Here is a 22,943-nt window from a genome sequence, read left to right on the forward strand (position 1 = left end):
AGTGGAGGGGACGCATAGGAAGAGGAAATGTCCTCTTTATGTGCGTCTCCTCCGTAAATTAAGGGTGGGCAGCGGTCGCTTTCCATTTCGGTAGATTCAGGTGGTCGCTTGCTCGTTTGCCACCTTATGTTCAAAAAAAGGGAATCATATAGACGACATTTTTAGTTACTAAATAACTCGGTACTCGATTAAATTCCTAGCCTAGTGCAAACGAGGCATTAAAATGTAGTTAAAGTCGTTTATTTACTACTGAATTTTGACGACCCTGATGTCTTTAATAGTTATAGCTAGTCGAAATTAATTATCATTCTTTAATTAATTGCATTGTTCACTTTAGAATGAAACTATATGAATTTTCAAACAATAGTATTAGAAAAATTCTCTGCTTAGTTTTTAGGCACTTAGGTACATTAAAGTGAACTTTTCGCCTATTGGAAGAAACTCAACCTTAATTCGATTAGTTTTTTTTATAATAAAATTAAATGTAAGCATTTCTTCTGTACGTTAAAAACACGTTTCCACGTTTATTGCACGCGCAATTAACCCAAAAGTGGCACAAAGTTTTCACGTGTTAATTTAATCTTTCTATACATGTAATAAATTTAGAGTGTCTGTTTGTAGTAACAAAAGAAAAATTCCACATTTCGGGAAGATGTATTTGCGTTGCTGATAACTAAAATCGCACTTAAAATTTTTTGTCTGTCTGTCTGTCTGTACGCAAGCCGCGTTTGTTCTAGATAATCTCCGAAACGGCTGGCTTTCGATGGGTCTTTCACTGGAGGGTAGCTGAAATTGATAGACATATTATAGGCAATTTTTTTTTAAATTCCTCGCTGTCACAATGTCGTTATGGATGGTTCAAATTTGCGCTAACGAAGTTTGCGGGCCACGCTCGTATTATAATACAACAATGGTTCCAGTATATTATTGTAGTGTACTTTGTTTCATATGTTAACGTACTTAACGGTACTTGGTTAAATCAATATGTCACGTTTAGTTTGTAGGACTGTTATAATAAATCTTTGCGACATGACTTTGTTAGTACAAGGTTTGCACTGATTTTCACAGGAAAAACAAGTGAAAATTCCATTAAGAAACATTACTGTAAATGTGATTACTTTGGCTGATTTCTTTCATAAGAAGCAAGCTATAGTATTAGATTACAGTTATTTAAGTAAATAACATTAAGGACCTGTCCCACAATTCTTGTAAATTGTCAGATCAATCTAACGTATAAAATATGTGATAGAAATATCGGAATTTGCTACTCTGGCAGCGACGTCAATTTTAAGCTATCTGAGTCTTTATCGGCCAGTGGTGGGACAGGCCCTTACTCTGTTACTTTTGTTTTAATTTATATTACTGTCTTCATATATTTCCAGATTCGATATGCTAATCTGTTTAACTACTTTTTGTGATTATAATTAAGCGGATATACTCGTAGTTGTTTAAGACCTTGATGCGACAAAAGCATTCAAAATTACAATGCATTTGATGAAGTGTATACACAGAGTAATGTACTACTCAGAGTGGGTTTTCCGTTACCTGCTCTGTACATTTGAATATCATTCTATGTAATTACATGCGCATGGTGGAATGACATCGAAATAATGTGATTATACCTCGTAGAGCGCGGTTTTGACTGAACTATCGCACAATAGTTTTTTTTTTTTATATACTATAAGATGGCAAACGAGCAAGCGGCTACCTGAATCCACCAAAATAGCGAAGTGACCGCTGCCCATAGACATCCGCAATTGCGGAAGCGATGCCTACCCCTATCCGACGGAGGAGGAAACGCACATAAAGAGGATACTTCCCCTTCCTATGCATCTCCTCCACCATCAAATCCATTTCCTTTCCCATCCTCTCCTTATAAGAAAGGGATGGTAAAGGGTAAGGGACTTAAATTAGGCCTCCGGTTTTGTCGCGGTTTCATTCTTACGAGCTTATATGGATGTGCATACTACTCGATTTTTAGTTGTGCAACTAAACAGTTGACTTGACAATCGACAATAGCAAAATATTTGTGCGATACTTTAGTCGAAGGTGTGCCCGCTCTTACGGTAGGCACAAGTCAAACTATATTGACAGCACACTAGCGCCCTCTTATTAATGTCAAATAAGTGGCAACATTATTTTCGTACTGTAGCTGGCAGGAACAGATAAGACAGTTTTCAAGGTAGATTTTTTATTTCAATATTTATTAATAGTATCTTACGTACGAAGTCGGAGTATCACACTAGTATTATAAAAGACAATTATTTATTAGGGTAGCGCGTACCATCTTTCGATCAAATCTTCACTCTCAGTCGGTGAGATCGTGGTCAAGCGCTAGCTTAAAAAACTAAAAAAAAAGACAATATTAATACGCTCTTCCCTACTCCACATTGGTGGACTTTCTAGGAAGGGTTTGTATTTTAAATATAGATAAATAATTGAGGTCAACTATATTTACTCTGTGCTCATTATGAAGGTTATTTTACGAATAATTAGACAATATTTGATTGTAATAAATTTAAAATGACTATGCTTATTATTAAGGAGTAATTTAGTTTGTTATTAATATTGACTTCCTCTAGTTTATAATAATAGCAACAACATAATTTTGCATACTATTTACCTGTCTGAAATGTTAAATTAAAATTTTAATTTATTAATGACTAGTTTTCGTCCGAGCGGAATGAAAAAAAACAAAAGCAAGTTGCCTATGTGTTCTTTCAGACTATCCTCTACATCTATGCCAGATTTCATCGAGATCTCTACAGCCGTTTAGGCTACAAACTAACAAACATCCATCCATCTAAACGTTCGCATTTATAATGTTATAGTGAGATATCAAAGGGTTTTTATATCCTATGATAAAAACTGGATAAGATGAAAAAAATTTTTATTTCTGAATTAACTTTTAATTATATCAGTCAATACGGCGTTAAAAAATAAATATTAAAAACTCGTTTGACAAGATTCCCGTATTTACGACTTCAAAACAGATACATAATAAACATTTCGATTTTATCTTTTTTTTTAAACCTCTATAATATTTTGAATGTCAAATTAAATTATGTTCCAGACGAAACATTTATACAAAAACTACGTCCCTTTCACTATCATTGAAAAAAACAGAGATGGAAATATTTTTGCAATAGAAACTAACTATACACATCTAAAATTGTGCAAAAGAATAAAATAGATGTAAATAAATCTATCTTGTAGCGAAGCTTGTAACGTAAAGACAAACTAAAAGTCTATTTTGAAGACAGCATATCTGAAATTCGTAGGCGAATTGAAAATTAGAGCACCTCAATAAAACATTACATCACGTTAAAGGTAAATAACCTTAAGTAATTTATCAGCTTTGTTAATAACAATGTTTACGTTATCAACAATCATTACGCGTACTTGTGTAATGTAAATATTTATTATACATTTAATGGTCTTTATTTCAATTTGGTACAAGACTTACTTATGTACAGTAAAACAAGTATAACATTAATAACGACCAACCTTCTAGAACTTTGACTTTTAATAGACAGGATATGTCAAGCATGCTCATTTCTCCCTGTTATTTAAAAATGCACAAATATACTTCATACTAATATTTATATTACATTTTTTTTATATTTATACTATAAATGCGAAAGTTTAGATGGATGGATGTTTGTTAGAGTTTGTAGCCTAAACGGCAGGACGGATTTCGATGACATTTGGTGTAGATGTAGAGGATATTCTGGAAGAACAAATAGGATACCCACTTTTGTTTTTTTTTAAATCCACGCGGACGGAGTCGCGGGCGAAAGCTAGTAACTTCTATACTCCCTAGTGTTTTGTGTGCGTACATTTAGAAGACAGTAAACTGTATATGTACATAAGTGGTTTCGCTATTTTGGCGATTTTAAGGGGTTGCTTGTTCGTTTCCTACCTAACGGAATAATGACCTTTGTAAATGGACAGGCGCGGTATTCTAACGCTGACGGTCGCGATGTGGCTGTGGTGAAAATTGCAACTAATAACAGATAAAAAATTGTAATTGATTTTAACCGGTAATAACGTAATAGTTGTCATTTCCTAGCAAAAACCTATCCATTTATACAGATCATTGTTGTTAGCGTTGTTTGATATGCATGTGTGCATGTGTTATGCTATTCCTAAAAACGCGGCAGAGTTTATTATAATATCGACGCTTTGTCCAGTCTGTTTCTCTATAGTCAAAGTTCAAGACTATAAAAGTGTGATAATAAGGAGATGTTATTCCGTCTTCTTTTGTCTTAACTTACTTTGTTCATAATCTATTTTATGTACTAACATTCAATTACCAATTACTAGAACAGTCTATTGGATCACTTCGGTAGATTAACTCTTCGAGTGTTTACACGATAATTACGCACCGACTGTCAATATGACCGATCAATAAGCGAGAAACATGAGTATGGCCAACTAATGTTGACCTACTGTACGTTTCTAATTATCAGAATACGTCATTACAAAATACGTGCCATTTTGCACCATTTTTTGTAACCGAACTATCGAAAACGAATGACGTTTTGTCCACGGGTATGACGTACAAGGTTGTAACTACATTTTTGAGAAAAAAATGTTTTTTGTTTTATCAATTTTGTTTATTAAAATAAGCTTTATATTACAAAAATCTAATCGTGTACCTTGTAGTCCATCGGAATTTGAATTGTATATAATTTTTGTGTAGAAATTTTTTTGTTATGTCAAAAAGCACTCTGGAAAATTGACATTTTTATTACATATCTAGAAGCTATTAATTTGAATGTTTACATTTAAAAACCTCAGGTCTTCGGCGAAAAAATATTACTTAACAAATGAATAATTAGTTTTTTAAAATACGTGAGGCAACTTAACCACTAAAACGTATTTCGCCTGAATAGATGACGATACTCACCAAACAATTGAACCGCGAAGTCGAATACAAAGTAAATGACCGTTTACATAGTATTGTAGGTTTAGTGTTCAGTTATACATAAATATGTAGATATCTCTATCATTCTCTTTGAAATAACTGAGATAAAACATAACGTTGTTGGACAGTGGAAACCGATAAACATTCCTTACATTTCAGCTTAAACTCCTTTGTAAAGTTATGTTGTTGTCCCTTTATTTACAAAGTGAATGAGAGGGATGACAATGTATTTCGGTAATGGGATTTACAATAGAATCTTCTCGAATGTGTGACACTAATTGAAGTCACAGGACATGGACATTATGACTTCAATTGCTTGAAACAAACATCCAGTGCAATCCGCATTGCTTTACCGTAATCGTATTTGTACACCACGTGATTTGGACTCTTAGACACCGCGTGATTCGTTAGGTCATCGCTAATTTAGGATTGTCAGAAACAAGGAACATTTTTTTTTCCTTTTCAATTCGGTTTATTTTCTCTTGATTCAAATAGATAATAATAATAAATTAAGTTTAACAAAATTATTAGTTTATAACACATTAAATATCGTCATGTCTTGCGGTTTAAAAATTAATAAACAGTAGAAAATCACAGAATATATTGGCCTCGTGTGTAAATTGAAAGAAAGAAATATTACTTTATACAATAACTGGTAAACAAACGATAAAACAAAATTAATTTATTTACCTCATATATAAAATTGTCAGTTTATGTTCATTTTGACAGATGTAATATTTCAATGAAAGTGACAACCCTTTGTTAATTCGTGCAGTTCAAACCGAGTTATGAATCCTTTCATTGTGCTGTACATCAACCTCTACTTGTATCATTACTACTATTTTCAATTGCTGTGTATACAGGATGTAATTTGACTACAAGCTATTTCAATTTTATTCAGAACTAGCTGTTCCCGTGCGGCTTCATCCGCATGAAATTATGAAAATTTTATTAACAAGTTGGAAATCTCATGAAAGCTCTGTATATGAACTAATTTTAGTCCCTTTTTCTTTCCACCCTTTTCTTAAGAGGAGAGGATGGAAAGAAAAAGGATTTGACGGCGAAGAAGACGCATAAGGAGGGGAAATATCCTCTCTATGTGCAACTCCTTCTTCGTTAATTAAGGGTAGGCAACGCAACTGCAATTGCGGATGTTATGTGCAGCGATGGCTTCGCTTGTTCGGCGAATTTCGGCCCGGCTCGCTCTTTACAATATACTCCGCATAGCGTCTGAGTTGCGGAAACTCAATCATACATCCTCAATAAATCTTGTAAAATTGCATTCTATACCATTGTCATAAGAACTATAAATATTTAGCAAACTTGATTATCTAACAATGCTTCGAATAGTTGACCTTAGTAATCGACCTTAAGACATCGCTAAAAAGTGTGTCCAATTAGGGTGTCACGAGTTTATACTTTACTTGCACAAAAACACGTAGAAATAATAAACTATGTTCACGTGCGTTTGCATTTATAAGCAACTGAAGACTCAAAAAAAACACGGGAATATTACTATTTATATTATTAAATGACTTGTTATATTTATGCAAATTATACACCAATTAATATATACTTGATTTCAGATTTAATTACATTTCTTGAAAAATCTTATTATTATATCAAATTAATTGGATCAGGATTTTTTTTGTTCCGTTTTTAGACATAAAGAAGTGAAGCCCCAAATAGAATTAAATGCATAATTACTTTACCAGAACTTAGACTTATCTTGCTACTTATGAATATTATAAATGCGTAAGTTTAGATGGACGTATGTTTGCCAAAAGATATCTCTGAAATGATTCCACAGATTTAAATATTTTATATGCACAAAATTAGAGTATAGTCTGGAAAAACATAGAGTATTTACTGAGCAGTCACGGGCAAAGACTAGTTAGTCTATGCACTTGTTTGTTTTTCAAACTTCAACCACAAAGCTATAACCGCTGCATCAAAGAAAACACGTTAAGCTTTGCTTTACTGATAAAATGGTTTAAAAACCTCTTGAAACAAATCGAACAATAAATAGATATTTTTGAGTTATGTCATTGAGAACTGAAGCCGCCGTCATGTGATAGATCACCTTTATTTGTGTCAGATTTGATTCAGATATCGTTATAAAAATAACTTTATCTTGTAATGATAATCACGAGAAATATATCAATAGAACGATTGCTTCTACGTAAATTGTTTTATGATAAAAATTTGCAGATGCAAATTTGCATTGGCATATTTTTGTCGTAACTTTGAAACGTCATTTTGATTCAATTTGTTTAAGATTACGCAATATTGCATGTACAATGTATAACAGAAAACTAAAAATCTTATTTTTTATTACAAAATTAACACAAGTAATTCGTAAAATTCTTTTCAAAACTGTGAAATTTTGAGTTACTTCTATTCACGTTTGAGCCGTAAAGCATATGGCGCGTAACTAAAAATGTGTTTTAATTTCTACTGATAAAATTCGTGTTAATAATTAAGGACTTTAATACAATGTGATAATCGAAATAACCAATAGTTTAGTTATTGAAAATTAGTTAAAGCAGATTTATCCATAAAAATTGTCCCATGACAACGCAAGAAATACACGAACACTTCGGTTTCGGGTCGAAAGTTTCGGGTATATTTTGACCAAAATCGAAACCGAAATTTTGGTCATTATTGTACAGTAATGTCCATTGGTACATGCGGCCTGCTTGCTTGCTGCCGTTAACCGTCTGCCGAGTTCCGCACGCACCTTAACGAGTACTGTTAACAATCATAAAATCTTACTTTAGTTAGTAGATTTCGTATCTTTATTACAGCTAATTTGAACTGCCGATACTGTGCAAAAACATATTGCTATCACGCTCTATGTTTTAAAAACAATAGAGACAACGATATATTTCTGTTCAATTACATCACTCGTGAAAATCCAAGATTAAAGAAGCACTTACATCATTTGAAATGAGTTTATTAAGGAAGTGTGTCATCCAGTGAAATGGGATGATAAAAAAATAAACGGCAGATTATGAACGTTATCTGTCAACGTTATAACAGATAATAAATTAATTTCACCCAGTCTGTTATAGCGTTTTTTGTTACGTGCGTAAACACATTTGAAAAGGTCAAGTGGTGTACAATCAGGTCAGCGGGTTTGAGTAGATTTATTTTCCTTTTATTGTATACACTCGTATCTGATATATGTAACTTACTGCACTATAAACTTTCAAAAAAATGACTTATGACACTTTACTAGGGATTCACTACGATTTATAGATATCAGAATATGTGTAAATTTAGAATTTTTCGCTAAATCAAATCCTTGCTTTAAATTTTAGTTTTTTACTAAAGTAAAAAAAACAACTGACAGTTGTTTTGACACTGGAGCTGGCACGTAATTTTTTATAACATTTTCTATGACCATGTAGGTTTTATATGTTTTCTGATTAATTAAAAATAAACAGATGTTTGACTATTTTACCCACATGATATTTATCCTACATACAAATAAAAAACAAATGTTTTGTACAGGACTTTCACAGTAGTAACTTTTAATCAAAATATTTTAAATTTGTAATACAACAAAAAGTAAGCATTAACGATATTTTAAAAACAAATAATGCAACGGATAGAGTTCTCAAAAGATCAACAATTATATTTATAAAACAATTTTGTTGACAAGGTAAATTGCAATTAAATAAAAAACATTTTAAACATCCTGTATTACTGTAAAAATACTTCAGTTCACAAAGAAATAGTCATCTAAAACAAACATAGTAAAAAAAATCATCTCGATTCTTTCAGAGAAAATAAGCGAGACAAGAATACTTTTTCTACGCAAGTCCTTCGTCCATGAAAACTCACGCTTCACAATGTTATAAAAACACTTTTTCTTATAAAATTAACAATAACATAAACAATAGATTTCTCAAGAATTTCATTTATTCTTAACAAAAGACAATCACTAGACCTTTGTAATATGCAAAGCAATATAATAACAATCAATAAAAAAAATTATACAAGGAAAAAGTTCGAGAACATTTTATTTAACTATAATACAATGAAATGAATTGATTAAATTATCTAACTATCTATCTATAATATTATAAATGCGAAAGTTTAAATGGATGGATGGATGGATGTTTATTAGAGTTTGTAGCCTAAACATCTGAACGGATCTGAATGAAATTTGGCATAGATGTAGAGCAGAGTATGGAAGAACATATAGGGTACTTATTGTTGTTTTTTTAATACCACGCGGACGGAGTCGTGGGCGAAAGCTAGTAATATTTTAAACTAGTTGTTGCCTGCGAATTAATCTAGGCAATATTAAAATGAAAATATGCCTATAATAAGCCCGTCTATGTCAGCTACTCTACAGTGAAATTCCGGTCGAAATCGGCCCAGCCGTTTCGGAGGTTACCCGGAACAATCTGTAAAAGTCTATATTAGTATTATAAAGAGGAAATATTTGTATTTATGTATGTATTTACATAACTCAATAACAACTGGACTGATTTCAAAAACTCTTTCACCATTAAAACGCTACATTATAAGAGAATATGCTATATTTTTTAATTTTACGTGGACGAACTCGCGAGCAACTGCTAGTGTATACAATTGATTACCGAACTTTCTATCGCAACTATTCGTAATATCAATAGACGATACAACTACATTTATCGCATAAGAAAGTATGACGAACATTTGGAAAATGTCACGTTTCTTATGATTACATTTCTTGCACAAACTTGTTATTTTTATAATTGAATCTTTGGTAATTGATATTATAGCTCAATAGCTTCTCATCGAGAGTACTTATCCCAAGTTAAAAGTGACTAGGTCATAGTCAACGCTGGCCCTGGTTGGATTTCACACATATCTTTCAATCTACGTACCCATCTCGATGTTTTCCTTCACCGTAAGAACTTCGGGTACATATGAAATTTGAAAAATATTGGTACACGGCGGGAATCGAACCAAGGACTTGTAGTTTACAAGTCAATTGCTTAACCCCTGAGCCACCGTAGCTTCTTTTTTTCAGACGAAATGTATATATATATTTTATTCTCCTTCTTGGAATTGATTAAAATATTTCGCTTTACTCATTAGTTAAATTGTCACATATTATTCCTAGGGCAGTAGAATGACATCACATCCTATATGTAATGCTTTTAGCACGTTACGTCCATTAGATCGTGAGGACAATCGATTTAGATAGCGGTCTCGATTAGGGATCACTTTACGACATTTGTTTGTAGGGATGCGAAAATATCTATCGATAAAAATGTCGAGTTTTACCAAATACTATAATTCGAAAGTTTGGATGGATAGGTGTTAGAGTTTACCGTGTAAACAGCTGAAGGGATCTTGATGGATTTTAGAAGAGATGTAGTAAAGTCTGGAACAAGACATAAGCTACTTATTTTTAATACCACGCGGATGGAGTCGCGGACGATAGCTAAATAAATATACTTTGAATGAAATTTCCTAGATAGAAATGTAGAGTAAAATATGTCAAGTATTTTAAAACAATTTATAGTTTTTATACCAACATGTAAAGACAATCATGTAACTTGACAATTACACTATAAATAAATTATAAATATTTATAAATTTTACACTTCACCTTTACGCAACGAAGGAAAGATTGTTACATGAGTGAAAAAGGGGATTTTAAAAGTGACTGAAAAGTAATAAGTTTGTCCTCATGCAATCAATGTCTTCCTCTTCTTTACTTTTCGGTAGTATTATGTAATGTTACCGCTGGGTTTGTGAGTTTTTATTTAAATTTTATTGTACTTTTTTAATATTTTATAAAATATTCCTCAACAAAAATTATTCAAATAAAGAATTTTTATCGACAAATTTAACTGTTATATCGATATTTTGATACAACACTACGCAACGTTGTATAATTACAAATAACGCACGAACCTTTTCAGTTGTTTTTGTTTTGCACTAAAAGTTTTTTTTTTATGAATAATGCCGATTACAGAGGGTTGGCGTATTGCGTTACGTATTGTTATATTGCCTATTGTAATATTTATAATTTTGATGTTCTGTTTACTCTGGAATTGTTACAGGACTAATAAAGAAATGTAAGTAAAACACAATATGATTTACAAATAACATAATATCGAGTCTATTTTGTACATTACTTAAAATGTTATATTTCTTTAGTGTTATAATTTAAAGAATAAATGTGAAATTATCTCTTAATAGAACGAAAGTATTTTTAAGTTATTGAAGATTTGAATATTTTTGTCAATTACTATGAGTTAAATTGTATCATGTTAGTTTAAGAATTACTTTACCCACTTATGCGAACAAACTCAAAAAATTTCCATCCATCTCTCCTATCAATGATAGAAGCGTTGCTGGTATTTCTTTTGCCACTTCTGCTCGAAGCGCTAACGCTTTCCGAAGTGGTAGTAATGTTAGATGTATTAATAATAATAGTAATCAGATAGCAGCAACCCATCAAGCCGAGGTTCGGCCCTCTCGGGCGCCCTTGAATCGGAATGCTAAACGCGTATTAAGTGACAGCCCAAGTCGAGGTCCCCTCTCGGGGGCCCTTGTCCTAGTCACTCTATGGAGCGTCCATCGAAGCAATCTAAGAGCTCAATGGCCTCCCAATAATAACGAAGTAACAGCTCGTGCCGAGGCTTCTTAGGGAGCCATCGAACTTAGTTACTCATAAAAGAGGTTTAGGCTAAGCGTCATCTGCGCTCGGCCACCTCAAACCCGGTGAATCTGTAAATTCCTCTTCACATACAGTCACGCAAAAAAAACCATCCATCTAAACTTTCGCATTTATAATATTAGTAAGATTAGAAGGAATGAAGGAGGCTGTAATAAAAATTGATATACACACAAACATCGATAAAATAAGAACCGACCATGCATTTATTTCCTGATTTTGTACATTATTTTATCTATGATAATAAAATCTCCTTTGAAGTATGCGAGATAACACCTTTGAAATAAATCGACATTGACCGTGACTCATTTTAAATCTATTTATTTTTAAAGAAGTGTTATAAGTGCCTTTGTTATATTATTTTTTAACGCCTGATTTAATTTTATTGATTTAAAAAGTAGTAATTTATTTGATTACGAAACAATTTTTCATATAATAAAAAAAGTTTAAAGCGAGTTGAGGTTTGTAGATTGAAATTTCATTCAAATAAAATAATGAAAAACGTAAAGTTAATTGTATGAAGATAAGCGCCATCTATTAGCTAGAAGAAATAAAGCATACAAACAACCAAACAAAAACCAAACTTAATACAGTAAATAATATCATAATTATTTTGTAACTAAATACTGTTAAATTGAGTTAAATTGAACTATTAAATTTTGGCGGAATAATAAAAAATATAGTACAGAAAGTCACCGCTAGATGTCACTTTTTGGCAATCAACTAATACTTCATTTGAAGTTGAAATTTTAATTTAAATTATATTTGCCTACATTTATAAGAGTTAACTGTAACTACTAATTTAGATATTTTAGTAAACGACGCAATAACTTAATTAATAACATTGTATTCGAGACAATTAGTCACTTTTAACTTTGAGGTTAGTTTATGTAGGCATTTGCGTCACTGATACACTTATTTCACCCACCCCCTTTGCCTACATCTGATTAAAGATTAGATATCCGGACTATCATAAGTGGTTTTTTAATAATTTGCCCCCTCGGTCGATAGCAGTGTATAGAGAAAGCTTTGCCGTGCATATTCTTTTCTGTTTGTGTAACATCGAATACAAATGTTTTATTTAAATGGTGTTTAAAACAAACAAAAACTCGCTAGGAATATTTATTCGTTAAAAATGAATACTTCAATATTGTTTCTTTTACCAAGCATTTTTCTGGGTTCCCTCATATTATGTGTTTGTGTTCGACATTGCGGATTCATTTGCTTTGGTGAGTTCACAGCGTTTTGCAAAGTATTTTATACTCAGTTTTACTTTTAGATATATTTGCTTTAGTAAAATTTAAAATGGTAAAAAAGTACGCGTTACATTTTAGGTTGAAAGTTGAATAATTTATCTTTTAATTTGTCCAAATAGAGAAGGGTAATATTGTTGAAACTGTCAAAAACAATATTGAAATAATACATGATAAAATATTTGCTAAAATAAATCCACAGGCGCAGTATCTTAACTAAAAAAAAATATTAAATCATCATTGAATTTTTGCTATAATAATTATACAGGCGTTTCTGTTTTTACTTCATATTATACGCTCTTTTAGGAAATCTAGTGAAAACTACTGTTAGGATTCTTATCTATATAACATATCAAGTACGATCTATGCAAACGATATAATATAAATGCAAAGAAGAAAAGAACAAAGGTTATTGTAAACGTTCCTCTGGTTTGATTGTATCTAATGATCACATTATTAAATATGAATGTCGGGTACAGGGCACATGTCAATTGGATAATTGTATCCTTGTCGTTTGTACCGTTATAAACGTAGACATTGTAATATAATTTTACACAAGGATGTTTTTGAACGTTATAAAAAGAGAAATAGAAGTACAAAACAAAGAAATAAAATATACGTTTGTGTACATTATTACTAACTAGCTGTTCGCGTGCGGCTTCACCCACATAAATTTATAAATTTATTGTTTGCATTTGTTAAGTCCACAATAGCAAATGTCAAAATACCAATTACCTTACTATGGCAATCTTGCTTCCTTGATGTTGGCAGCAACTTATGGTCTCTTTCCCAGATTAGTGTTTTTATCCAAAATATTTACCCCCCAAGTTTAATGGCGTGATGATATATAGCCTAAAGCGTGACGTAAGCGTAGGGCATTTTATTAAAATAAGAATTATTCAAAAACATGTTGTAATTTCTGAGATCTTAGGCAACAAAAAAGTGTGTGTTTACGCTTTATTATAATAGTATAGATTTCGCTATTATCGTATGACTTCGTTATTTAATTTTATGAATCCATATATTTCTCAGAGCAATTATATTCTCCTTACTTTAAATTAATATGCAATCGTGTCGCAAGTAAATTAAAAAAGTTATCTACTCTTGGTTGCTTTCCAATGTAGCCAGAATTTCCGACACATATTCCAATTTCCGACACGCGAGAAATTTAATCGACACACTCTGTAGGCTTACTATGGTTACATATTATATCTATTCAACGATAAGGGTACAAATTAGAAATAATTTATTAAGAGATTTAATTCTTCGCAATATGGACCTAATACATATACAGAAGTGCATTTATATAGCTAATGCTGGCCCAAGTATTAAAAAGTATTATAAAAGGACAAAGGTTCGAAATGTTTGTATTGTTTGAATATCTGTCAGCTACTCGTAGAACTATTTTAGGAACTATTTTAACTAAAAACGCGTTAGGCGAAAAAAGGCTTCCAGAAGAAAGAATGATATTATCTATAAAATTCTATCTACATAAAATAGACTATTTATAATTCTCTAATTTTATAAAAAGGAAAGATTTGGATTTTTGTTTTGAGATAAATTAAAAAATACTGGGCCGATTTCACTAATTCTTGCACCATTAAAAAGCTAAGTTATCAGGGAGTAACATAACATGTGTATGTGTGTGTTTTTTTAAATTTCACGCGCGAGCAACAGGTAATAAGTTATATATCTATGCATTGTATTGTTTCTTCTGTAAGTAAGGAAGTAATCCATATTGAAATGCCTCTTACTTTTGATAGGGAAATATATATTAACAACTAGTTTCTTTATCATTATTTAGAATTAACTGATTTTGCAAGTTAATCGCAACAAAGCTATTTCTCTTCTAACAACTATTGAAGTATTTTATCGAATAAATACAAAGGCATAGATAATATTTGCTATCACTTGTAATCATATTTTATATCTTGCTTATAATGAAATTAAAACAAAGTGGACTTACAGTGAGATGTACTTTTAATCGTTTATTTATATTGAAAATATAATATTCTATTTTATTTTCGAAATAAGTTAAAAAACCAAGATGGCTAACGCCATAGCTTTGATTGTGTTAACGGTGGTTCCCGCGCTGTTTATGATGTTATTTTTCATGTGTTTGATATTAATTGCCTCCTTGTATGTATGGATGCGTAAGTAATTATTTTACTAGTATATTTGTATATTTATTTCCATAAATTAAATGTAGAATGAATTTATTTTCACAATTATCACCGTTTGCGGCATATTATGTATCCAATTTGTGACACATTCCACATATAGATTAGCTAATTTGCGTTCCGTTCCACCAGTTATTATTATACGTTGTCAATTTAATGTATTGATTCAAGTTTTTTTAATGTCACATTTGAAATAGGTTTTTAATTTTGTTAAGTATAAGAAAGCAAGGTTTTGATTTGTAAAACATTATCTTAAATCTTACGTTGTAAAAACTAAATTTTTACCTAAGAGTAGTTGCGTAAAATGGAATATTGATGTTTTGACCCGCGCTTGTCTGTCATTTAGCATGTGACGTCATGAGGCCATCAGCAAAGATACACGAGTAACATTTATTTCGTTCTTTAAAACAGAAATAGGCTTAAGACATAAAAGTAGTTGTAATGGAAAAAATAGTAAATGAATACGACTAATAAGTAATTAAATTCACTTTTAACGATTTACTGATCATTTTAAATTTATATTTAATTACGCCGTAATGATCATTTATGTTGAAGAGTATTTAGCATAGTTGGTTATTATCAGAATTTAACTATTTTCGGTCATAGTAATATAAATTCCCCTATTTGCGTGGAATAATTGAGTTTGTAACTCTAAACAGTAATTGAATTTTAATTTGAATTATGAAGTAAATATTTCCGCATAGTTATAATAATTAGTCAGCGTGAAATTAAAATAAAACGAGAGTTGTAGTCTATGTTATTTCAGACTATCCTCTACATCTGTACTACATTTCATCAAAAAACAAACAAACATCTATCCATCTAAACTTTCGCATTTATAATATTATTTTGATTATAATACTTCGATTATTTATTAAGATTCTGTAGTCATAAAAATCCGACACAAAAGTCGACACGTAGGTCAAATGGAAACCGCACCATTCCTCGCATTCAAACGTTAACTCAACGTGTCACCGGTCGTCGTTTATATTGCTCTTTTTGTAATTTCACGCCTTAAATGTATTCGAAATTTTTCATTAATAATTTCTTTCGACTTTACTCGATGGCACGATATAATTTAGAATTCTGTTTTGCGTTTTCCGCGAGATAAAGTATTAGATTAGATAATACGCAATTTCAAACTTCGACTAGGTTATATGTAGAATAAAGTGTACATTTTCATACAAAATGGATGTTGTGTCACCGGTTATGATTGGTGTATTTATTTGTATGTGCTTGTATTTATTTTGGATGTGGTTTTGTTTTGGAACGTGGGCTAAAAGACGTAAGTATTTTGTGAAATTTACATGTTTTCTTACCGTTTAGACACTATGATACTTACTTTATTAAATTTAGTATTTAAAACTTTAAGAACTGTACATAGTATTCATGGATTTGAGTAGGGAAGGCGGAGGACCGTATTCTCTGGCCTTCCTTATCCTCCTTTCTTTTCCCTCATAAAGGGTAACATTTGTACTAATATTTGCTTATACTCAGTTTATTCCTAATTTTAACTTTATACCACGTTTATTTGTAAGGCTGTGAGGGTATTGGGGAAGACCTATGTCCAACAGTGAGCAGAAAAAGGCTGATGATGATGATTCACAATTCTTGAATCAGGAAGAACTATTTACGCAATAGACTGTCTTCTCTGGGGATTTCCCGAATATATTTTATAAATAATGTAATTGAGTTTGAGTTAATTTTTAATATACGAGCACAGGTAATCGATAGACAAACTTATTTTATTGTAATTGCATTACTTAAGGGACTTTCCGCGTGAACTTTGTTTGTAAACAATATTGGTCACTGACATTTAGTAATTATCGCAATACTTATCTGATTCTAGAAGTCCATCTAGGTTTTTCAATGTCAATAGTGCATACAACGCCTGTTTCTGAATTCGAAAATTCAAAATGTTTACATTTAGTACAGCGCCATCTGTTGTTGGAAAGGATAATAAAAAAAAATTTAATTCTTCGGAGAAATTAATAAAGGATTAATTACTATTATTATTTAAATATCTCATTAATTAATAGCATTTACGATAATGATGGTTTTCATACTTTTCTTTTAAATACCTAGTATTGTATGGAACAGTTCTAAAGTGTCACAGTTTCGTATCTCATTGCACTTTAGTTATAAGTGAGCAATTAATCTAATGATAAAGTTAGATAGCATTAATACGATCCGTTGTATATTTTTTGCGATAAATAATTAATTTATCTATAAATCTTCATAACATTGGACGCGTTTATTCTGTGAATATATTGAAAAATGGATACAAACTTGACCACCGTTTTGATATTCATGACTCTAAATGTATTATTATTTTGGATACTTTATGGATTATTAATGAGATATTTTGGTAAGTACAACTTTCAAGTTGTTTAAACCATAGATAATATATCATACTATATTTAGACATACCGGCCTGTATAAACTGACGTGAACGTGTATAATTGAATTTACTTTTAGCATCTATTTCCAATTTTCAATTTTTTTAAACTATTGACAATATCGTTATAATGTATAGTACCAGCGATTTTATAATTAAATGGCTCTTAGTATATTAAATAGATTTTAAGCGTGTAATCACATTTTATTGTCATTGTTTCTAGTATCTTCTCTTCCTTAATGTTTTATTGTCAAGGTTAGTTTCTTTACTGATAATGACATTTCATTAAAGCGCCATCTATGAAAGCAAAAGTGAACCTTTATAAAACGTCTCGAAAGTATTTTTTATTTTCTAAGTAGTGTACTAATTTGATACTTTTTATCATATTTTATCGGATAATTATAAAGTTATTTCCCTTGATAAGATTTATTTTCGTGGATACTTATCGTTTCGTATAGTTGTTTGTTAGAATTGAATAATTATTTCGTGTCTACGTATTGTTGTGCAATAAAGTGGTTTGAATTAGAAAAATGTATCCTTCTTATATGGTTTGGATCGCGATTTTTATACTTGTCATAGTATTTATTGCGTATAGCCGTTTGAGTGAGTATTTCTTATACTTTTGCTTTGTCAAATATTATCTGTTAATTATGTATGTTACAATAATTATTTTTTAAATCAATATTCCTTTCTGAAATTAAATGTAATAATCGTGAATTGCTAAAATGTATGTCGGACGTTTAAATGTATTTTTTTATCGTAAAATTAGTTACACTTCATTGTGTTTGATATTTATTTATTTGGTCATAAATGTATTGTTTAGTTTGTTATGCAAATTACTATAATTACGAAGTAATTAGGATAACAAATTAACTATTTCGCTTTGCAAGCAATCTTTTTGTACTCCTTATTTTTTTTAATTATTTCCACCTAATGATTTAACGAATTCATTACAGAAAAACATCCTGTCTAAAAATAATAATTGTCATGCAAGTATTTCAAGCAATATAATTAAAACTTAAAAATCTTTACCCAATTTTTAGTTGATTCGTCTGGAATATTCATAACAGTGCCATCTATCGGTCGGTACCAGTATTTATAAAATATCATGTGCGTTATCTAGTTTTATCAAAGGCAACACATTTGAATGTAACAAAGAAACTTTTATAACATTATTTCATAGAAAAACATTACTAATTTGAAGAGAATAAATCAAATGGTTAGTTAATTACTAGTTATAATTATGAATTGTCCATACTTTAAAGATGTCTATAGTTCTGAATAGTCTATTTTACTATTAGTTCATATACACCGATTTTAAGCATCGTAGGAGTACTAAGTTTTATGCTAGTTATTAGTTAATAATAAGGATGATGATTTAAACAATGGCGCAGGCAGTATTGTTACCTACAGAACATAAATGTTTGACAGCGCCATCTATTATCGAATAGCGATAACTATTTGATGTTATTTGTGAGTTAAAATCTTATAATTACAAGAAAATATATGTAAGTGTTTGTCTTATAATTATGGAATACTAGATTTAAATATGTTTACATAATTTTAGTATTTCAATTGAAATTATATACCTCTACTAATATTAATAAAGAGGAAAGATTTGTAATTTTGTATGTATTGGAATAACTCAAAAACTACTGGGTCGATTTTAAAAATTATTTCACTATTAAAATAACATAGGCTATGATTTTTACTATCTTATAGTTCCACTTAGACGAAGTCGCAACATCTATTCATTGGATATTTTTGTACATACTTTGTTGAATGATTTTCATTCCCGTCGCTTCTGAAACGTCCAAAATAACCTTTGAAAAATATGTAGGTATACAAAATAAACAGAAAGTATTTCCTATTACGATACACTAATCTATTCAAATATAAAGAGTAAAGATTTGTATTTTTGTATGTATTGAAATAACTCAGGAACCACTGGGCCGATATCAAAAATTCTTTCACCAAAAAGCTACGTTATCAGAAACATATGCTATCATTTTTTAATAACACGCGGGCGAAGTCGCGAGTAACAGCTAGTCTCTTACAATCTTGTTACAGTATCGATCAAGTTATCTGACGTGAATAAACATTAAGAACCTGATGATTGATACATTGACGTGTTACCTTTAGAATAAATATTTTAATCTCGCTTACTTTTACCCGTGACTTTGCGTGTACAGTCGCGAAAATCCTATATTCGACTTAAAAAATTATCGATTGTAACGAGATAGTCTCCGCCTCTGCCTATTAATAACTAATTGGATAAAAGTGAGTGCAAAAAATAAAATCTATACTTCTATACCATTATAATAAAGCGTAAACACACACTCCTTTGTTGCCTAAGATGTCAGCAATTACAGCATATTTTTGAATAATTCTTTTTGTAATAAAAAGCCCTACACTGACGTCACGCTTTAGGTTATACATTTTCACGCCATTAAACTTAGGGGGGTAAATATTTAAGATAAAAACCCTAATGTGTGAAAGAGACCATAAGTTGCTGGCAACATCAAGGAAGTGATCAGTGATCTCACACTTGTCTGGTCAATACCTTTAGCTGCCCTGAATTAAAAAAGTATATTTATCCAATAAATTTAAAAACATTAACCATAGCTGCATTTCCTTAAAACAATCTCAAATTGTGGGCTATCGACACCAATTCTTACAATCACACTAATATTATAAATGCGAAAGTTTAGATGGATGGATGTTTGTTAGACTTTGTAGCCTAAACAGCTGAACGGATTTCGATGAAATTTGGTATAAATGTAGATGATAGTCTGGAACACATAGGCTATTCACTTTTGTTTTTTTTTTTAATTCAGCGGACGGATTCGCAGGCGAAAGCTAGTGATATATACTTACAAACGTACTAACGAAAATTTTACCATTTTATTTCAAACCAAAATAGGAATTCTAAATTGAAACACAACTGTTCTTAGTCTAATAAATCATTTTAAATCTCACGTTGACAGATTATCTAGTATTAAAATACCAACCAACTTTGTTACAAAATAAAAGTCACCAAATCACACTTAAAACGTACACAATAAGAGTTATATTAGAATAAACAAATACATTTTTAACTGCATTTCAAATGTTTGTTGACCAGCATCTTGTGAACTTATGCCATTTTCTAAATAGCTGGCTTTGAAGTGACTTGTAAAAATATGTAAAACCAATAATCTGATACAAAATTAAAACTCCACCTGTTCTGCAATTAACAGTGTAGTGACGTTTATAAGTTGACAATTCTTTTGAGGTTATTCAAAAAATTGTGTTTTAAACATACTTATTTTTGTTATAACATTTAACAAATAATAAAGTGTTGTGTGAACATAAATAATTAACCATATTTTGGGGAAGAATATTTCTGGTGCTAAATATAACTGGTAACAGAAAACAAGATGGCCGCCGAGAATGACGTAACCCATTCCGCGCGTGGAGAATTGACAGTCGCTACGATTGCATACATCTCTATATTATCAACAGTTTTGGCGATGTCTTTCATTATAATGTGCATAAAAGTTTCTTCCTATGGTAAATTACTTTATTTATCTACGAAACATAATTAATAAAAAATAAAACAATGAAATTCGACTCTCGAAATACTAATGCAAAAGTGATTATTTTTGTCAACGAAAGTTAAGAGTCAAATGGAGGTCTGTGATCACTACTTACCACTTTGTTTACGGGCATGATTATTTGATTATTCCCAACCGTCACCCCGTTCTGTCCCCACGTGTGATTATAGTGTCCCACCATCGCCAATAAGGTGACTGTTTAAATGAAATGCAGGAATTATAAAATTTAATACTTGATAACCATTTTAAATAGAAAAGCAATAATGACAATGACATTAGTTCTTCTTTTTAAAAAATATTCTTTTTAATCATAAACAGTGATATATGGAACCGTTATGAAATAAAATAAGTTCCAACCGTCTCCAGGTGGGGACAGAGCGGGGTGACAGTTCGGAATAATCCTGATTATGTTTTTATAGTAGTGAAAGGTAAAGACAGAAATGACTATTCTAGAAATATTCGGCTTTAATTGATTAGTAATTGATGACCTGAAAAAAATGTTTTTTGATGTGTTTTCAGTGATTTAAATCGATTAGATTTCCGTAATTTTTTTTTTAAATCCTATCTAGATCACCAGTACAAAAGATAATTATAAGTAGTTTGATAAAGATTTTTATTAACTAAAAAAAACAAAAGTAATTCCATTGAATGCATGAAGGATAAATAGTATTTTGTTATTCGTAATTTAAAATATTGTGCAGACGAAGTCGCGGTCAACAACTAGTATATTTATATATCTTGTACATTGTTGTGGTAAGCTATTCACATATTTCTGTCAACGATACTGTCAATATCTAGATAAAAGAGTTGTGATATGTCGCAAGAGATTTAAAAAAAATATTTTTTTTAATCATTTAGTCTTGAAAACATCATGCATTCGATAAGTTCTTACAACATGAATTTAACAGTGATAAAGTGAAGTGTTCTATAAAAAAAACAGTTTAAATTTACTTTAGCACTTGTTTCGTTTGAACAAACGAATCTTAGTGCTTATAAATTGAGAACGTACGAGTACTATCTAGTTTGGGGAACAAACAGATTTTGTGCTGTGCTCATTTGAAACAATCAATAATGGCTCCACCATACGGATATCCGAACTATGACTTTGTAGAACAGGACTCGACAGATAATGATAAATCAATCGATGATAATGTAGGATATTCAGAAATGGTGTTTTGGTATACCATAGTGTTAGTAGCAATGCTACTTTTGTGGATTCTGATTTTCTTCTGCCTCAGGATGATTTCACTAAGTATTTAGCTTTTATTGTCACATGATTTTTTTATCTTACTGATAAAATTGTACGCGATTGGTTCGTATTGATATCGTTGCGACATAATAATCGGTCATATGTTTTGATCTAGACTAGACATTACTAATATAAATGCGAAAGTCTAGATAGATGAATGTTAGAGTTTGCCTAAATTTAACTGTAGACCATAGTCTGGAAGCACACATAGGCTACTTGCTTTTGTTTAAACCGGACAGACGTACCCGAAGGCTAAATGAAAATGTTTGGTAGAATAAATACAATAAACATGAAGTTCTAGTCATTCCTGATTTTATTACTAATTCGTTTTCAACTTGTCTACGATAATCTACTTGAAATATTGGATTATTCCCAACCGTCACCCCGATCTGTCTCCACGTGAGAATAAAAATTTTCATCCACTCCACCTTTTAGTCCTACTATCACAAATAAGGTGACAGATAGAACCGTTTTAAAATAAAGTAAGTCCAACCGTCCCCTCGTCGCAAAGGTGGGACGGGAGATTCTTTTTATTCTCATCTGTTCCCACGTGGGGACTGAGCGGGGTGACGGTTGCGAATAATCGGAAATATCTGTACAAATTGCATTATCTATTTTGGAAGATGATAAAAAGAATGGTCCCCTCCAT

At 31.0% G+C, this 22,943-nt stretch overlaps 1 protein-coding gene across 6 annotated transcripts in view; it reads left to right on the forward strand.

Moving 5' to 3' along the window:
* LOC106103283 overlaps positions 1–22,943 on the forward strand; it is a 36,753-nt gene that overhangs the window by 8,939 nt on the left and 4,871 nt on the right. The window contains exon 1 of one of the 6 annotated variants that reach the window (XM_013283009.1): positions 14,904–15,024. The exons of 1 other annotated variant lie outside the window; for it this stretch is intronic. In XM_013283009.1, coding sequence (XP_013138463.1) covers positions 14,919–15,024 — 106 coding nt within the window. In that variant the 5' untranslated portion in view covers positions 14,904–14,918. Of the gene's footprint in view, positions 1–14,903; positions 15,025–17,277; positions 17,420–17,890; positions 18,053–20,755; positions 21,002–21,899; positions 22,298–22,943 lie in introns of those variants that run through there. 4 more of the 6 variants (XM_013283011.1, XM_013283012.1, XM_013283007.1 and 1 more) reach the window with 4 other exon arrangements.

This window comes from Papilio polytes, unplaced genomic scaffold (assembly GCF_000836215.1).
Source record: "Papilio polytes unplaced genomic scaffold, Ppol_1.0 DF823835.1, whole genome shotgun sequence".
NCBI lineage: Eukaryota > Metazoa > Arthropoda > Insecta > Lepidoptera > Papilionidae > Papilio > Papilio polytes.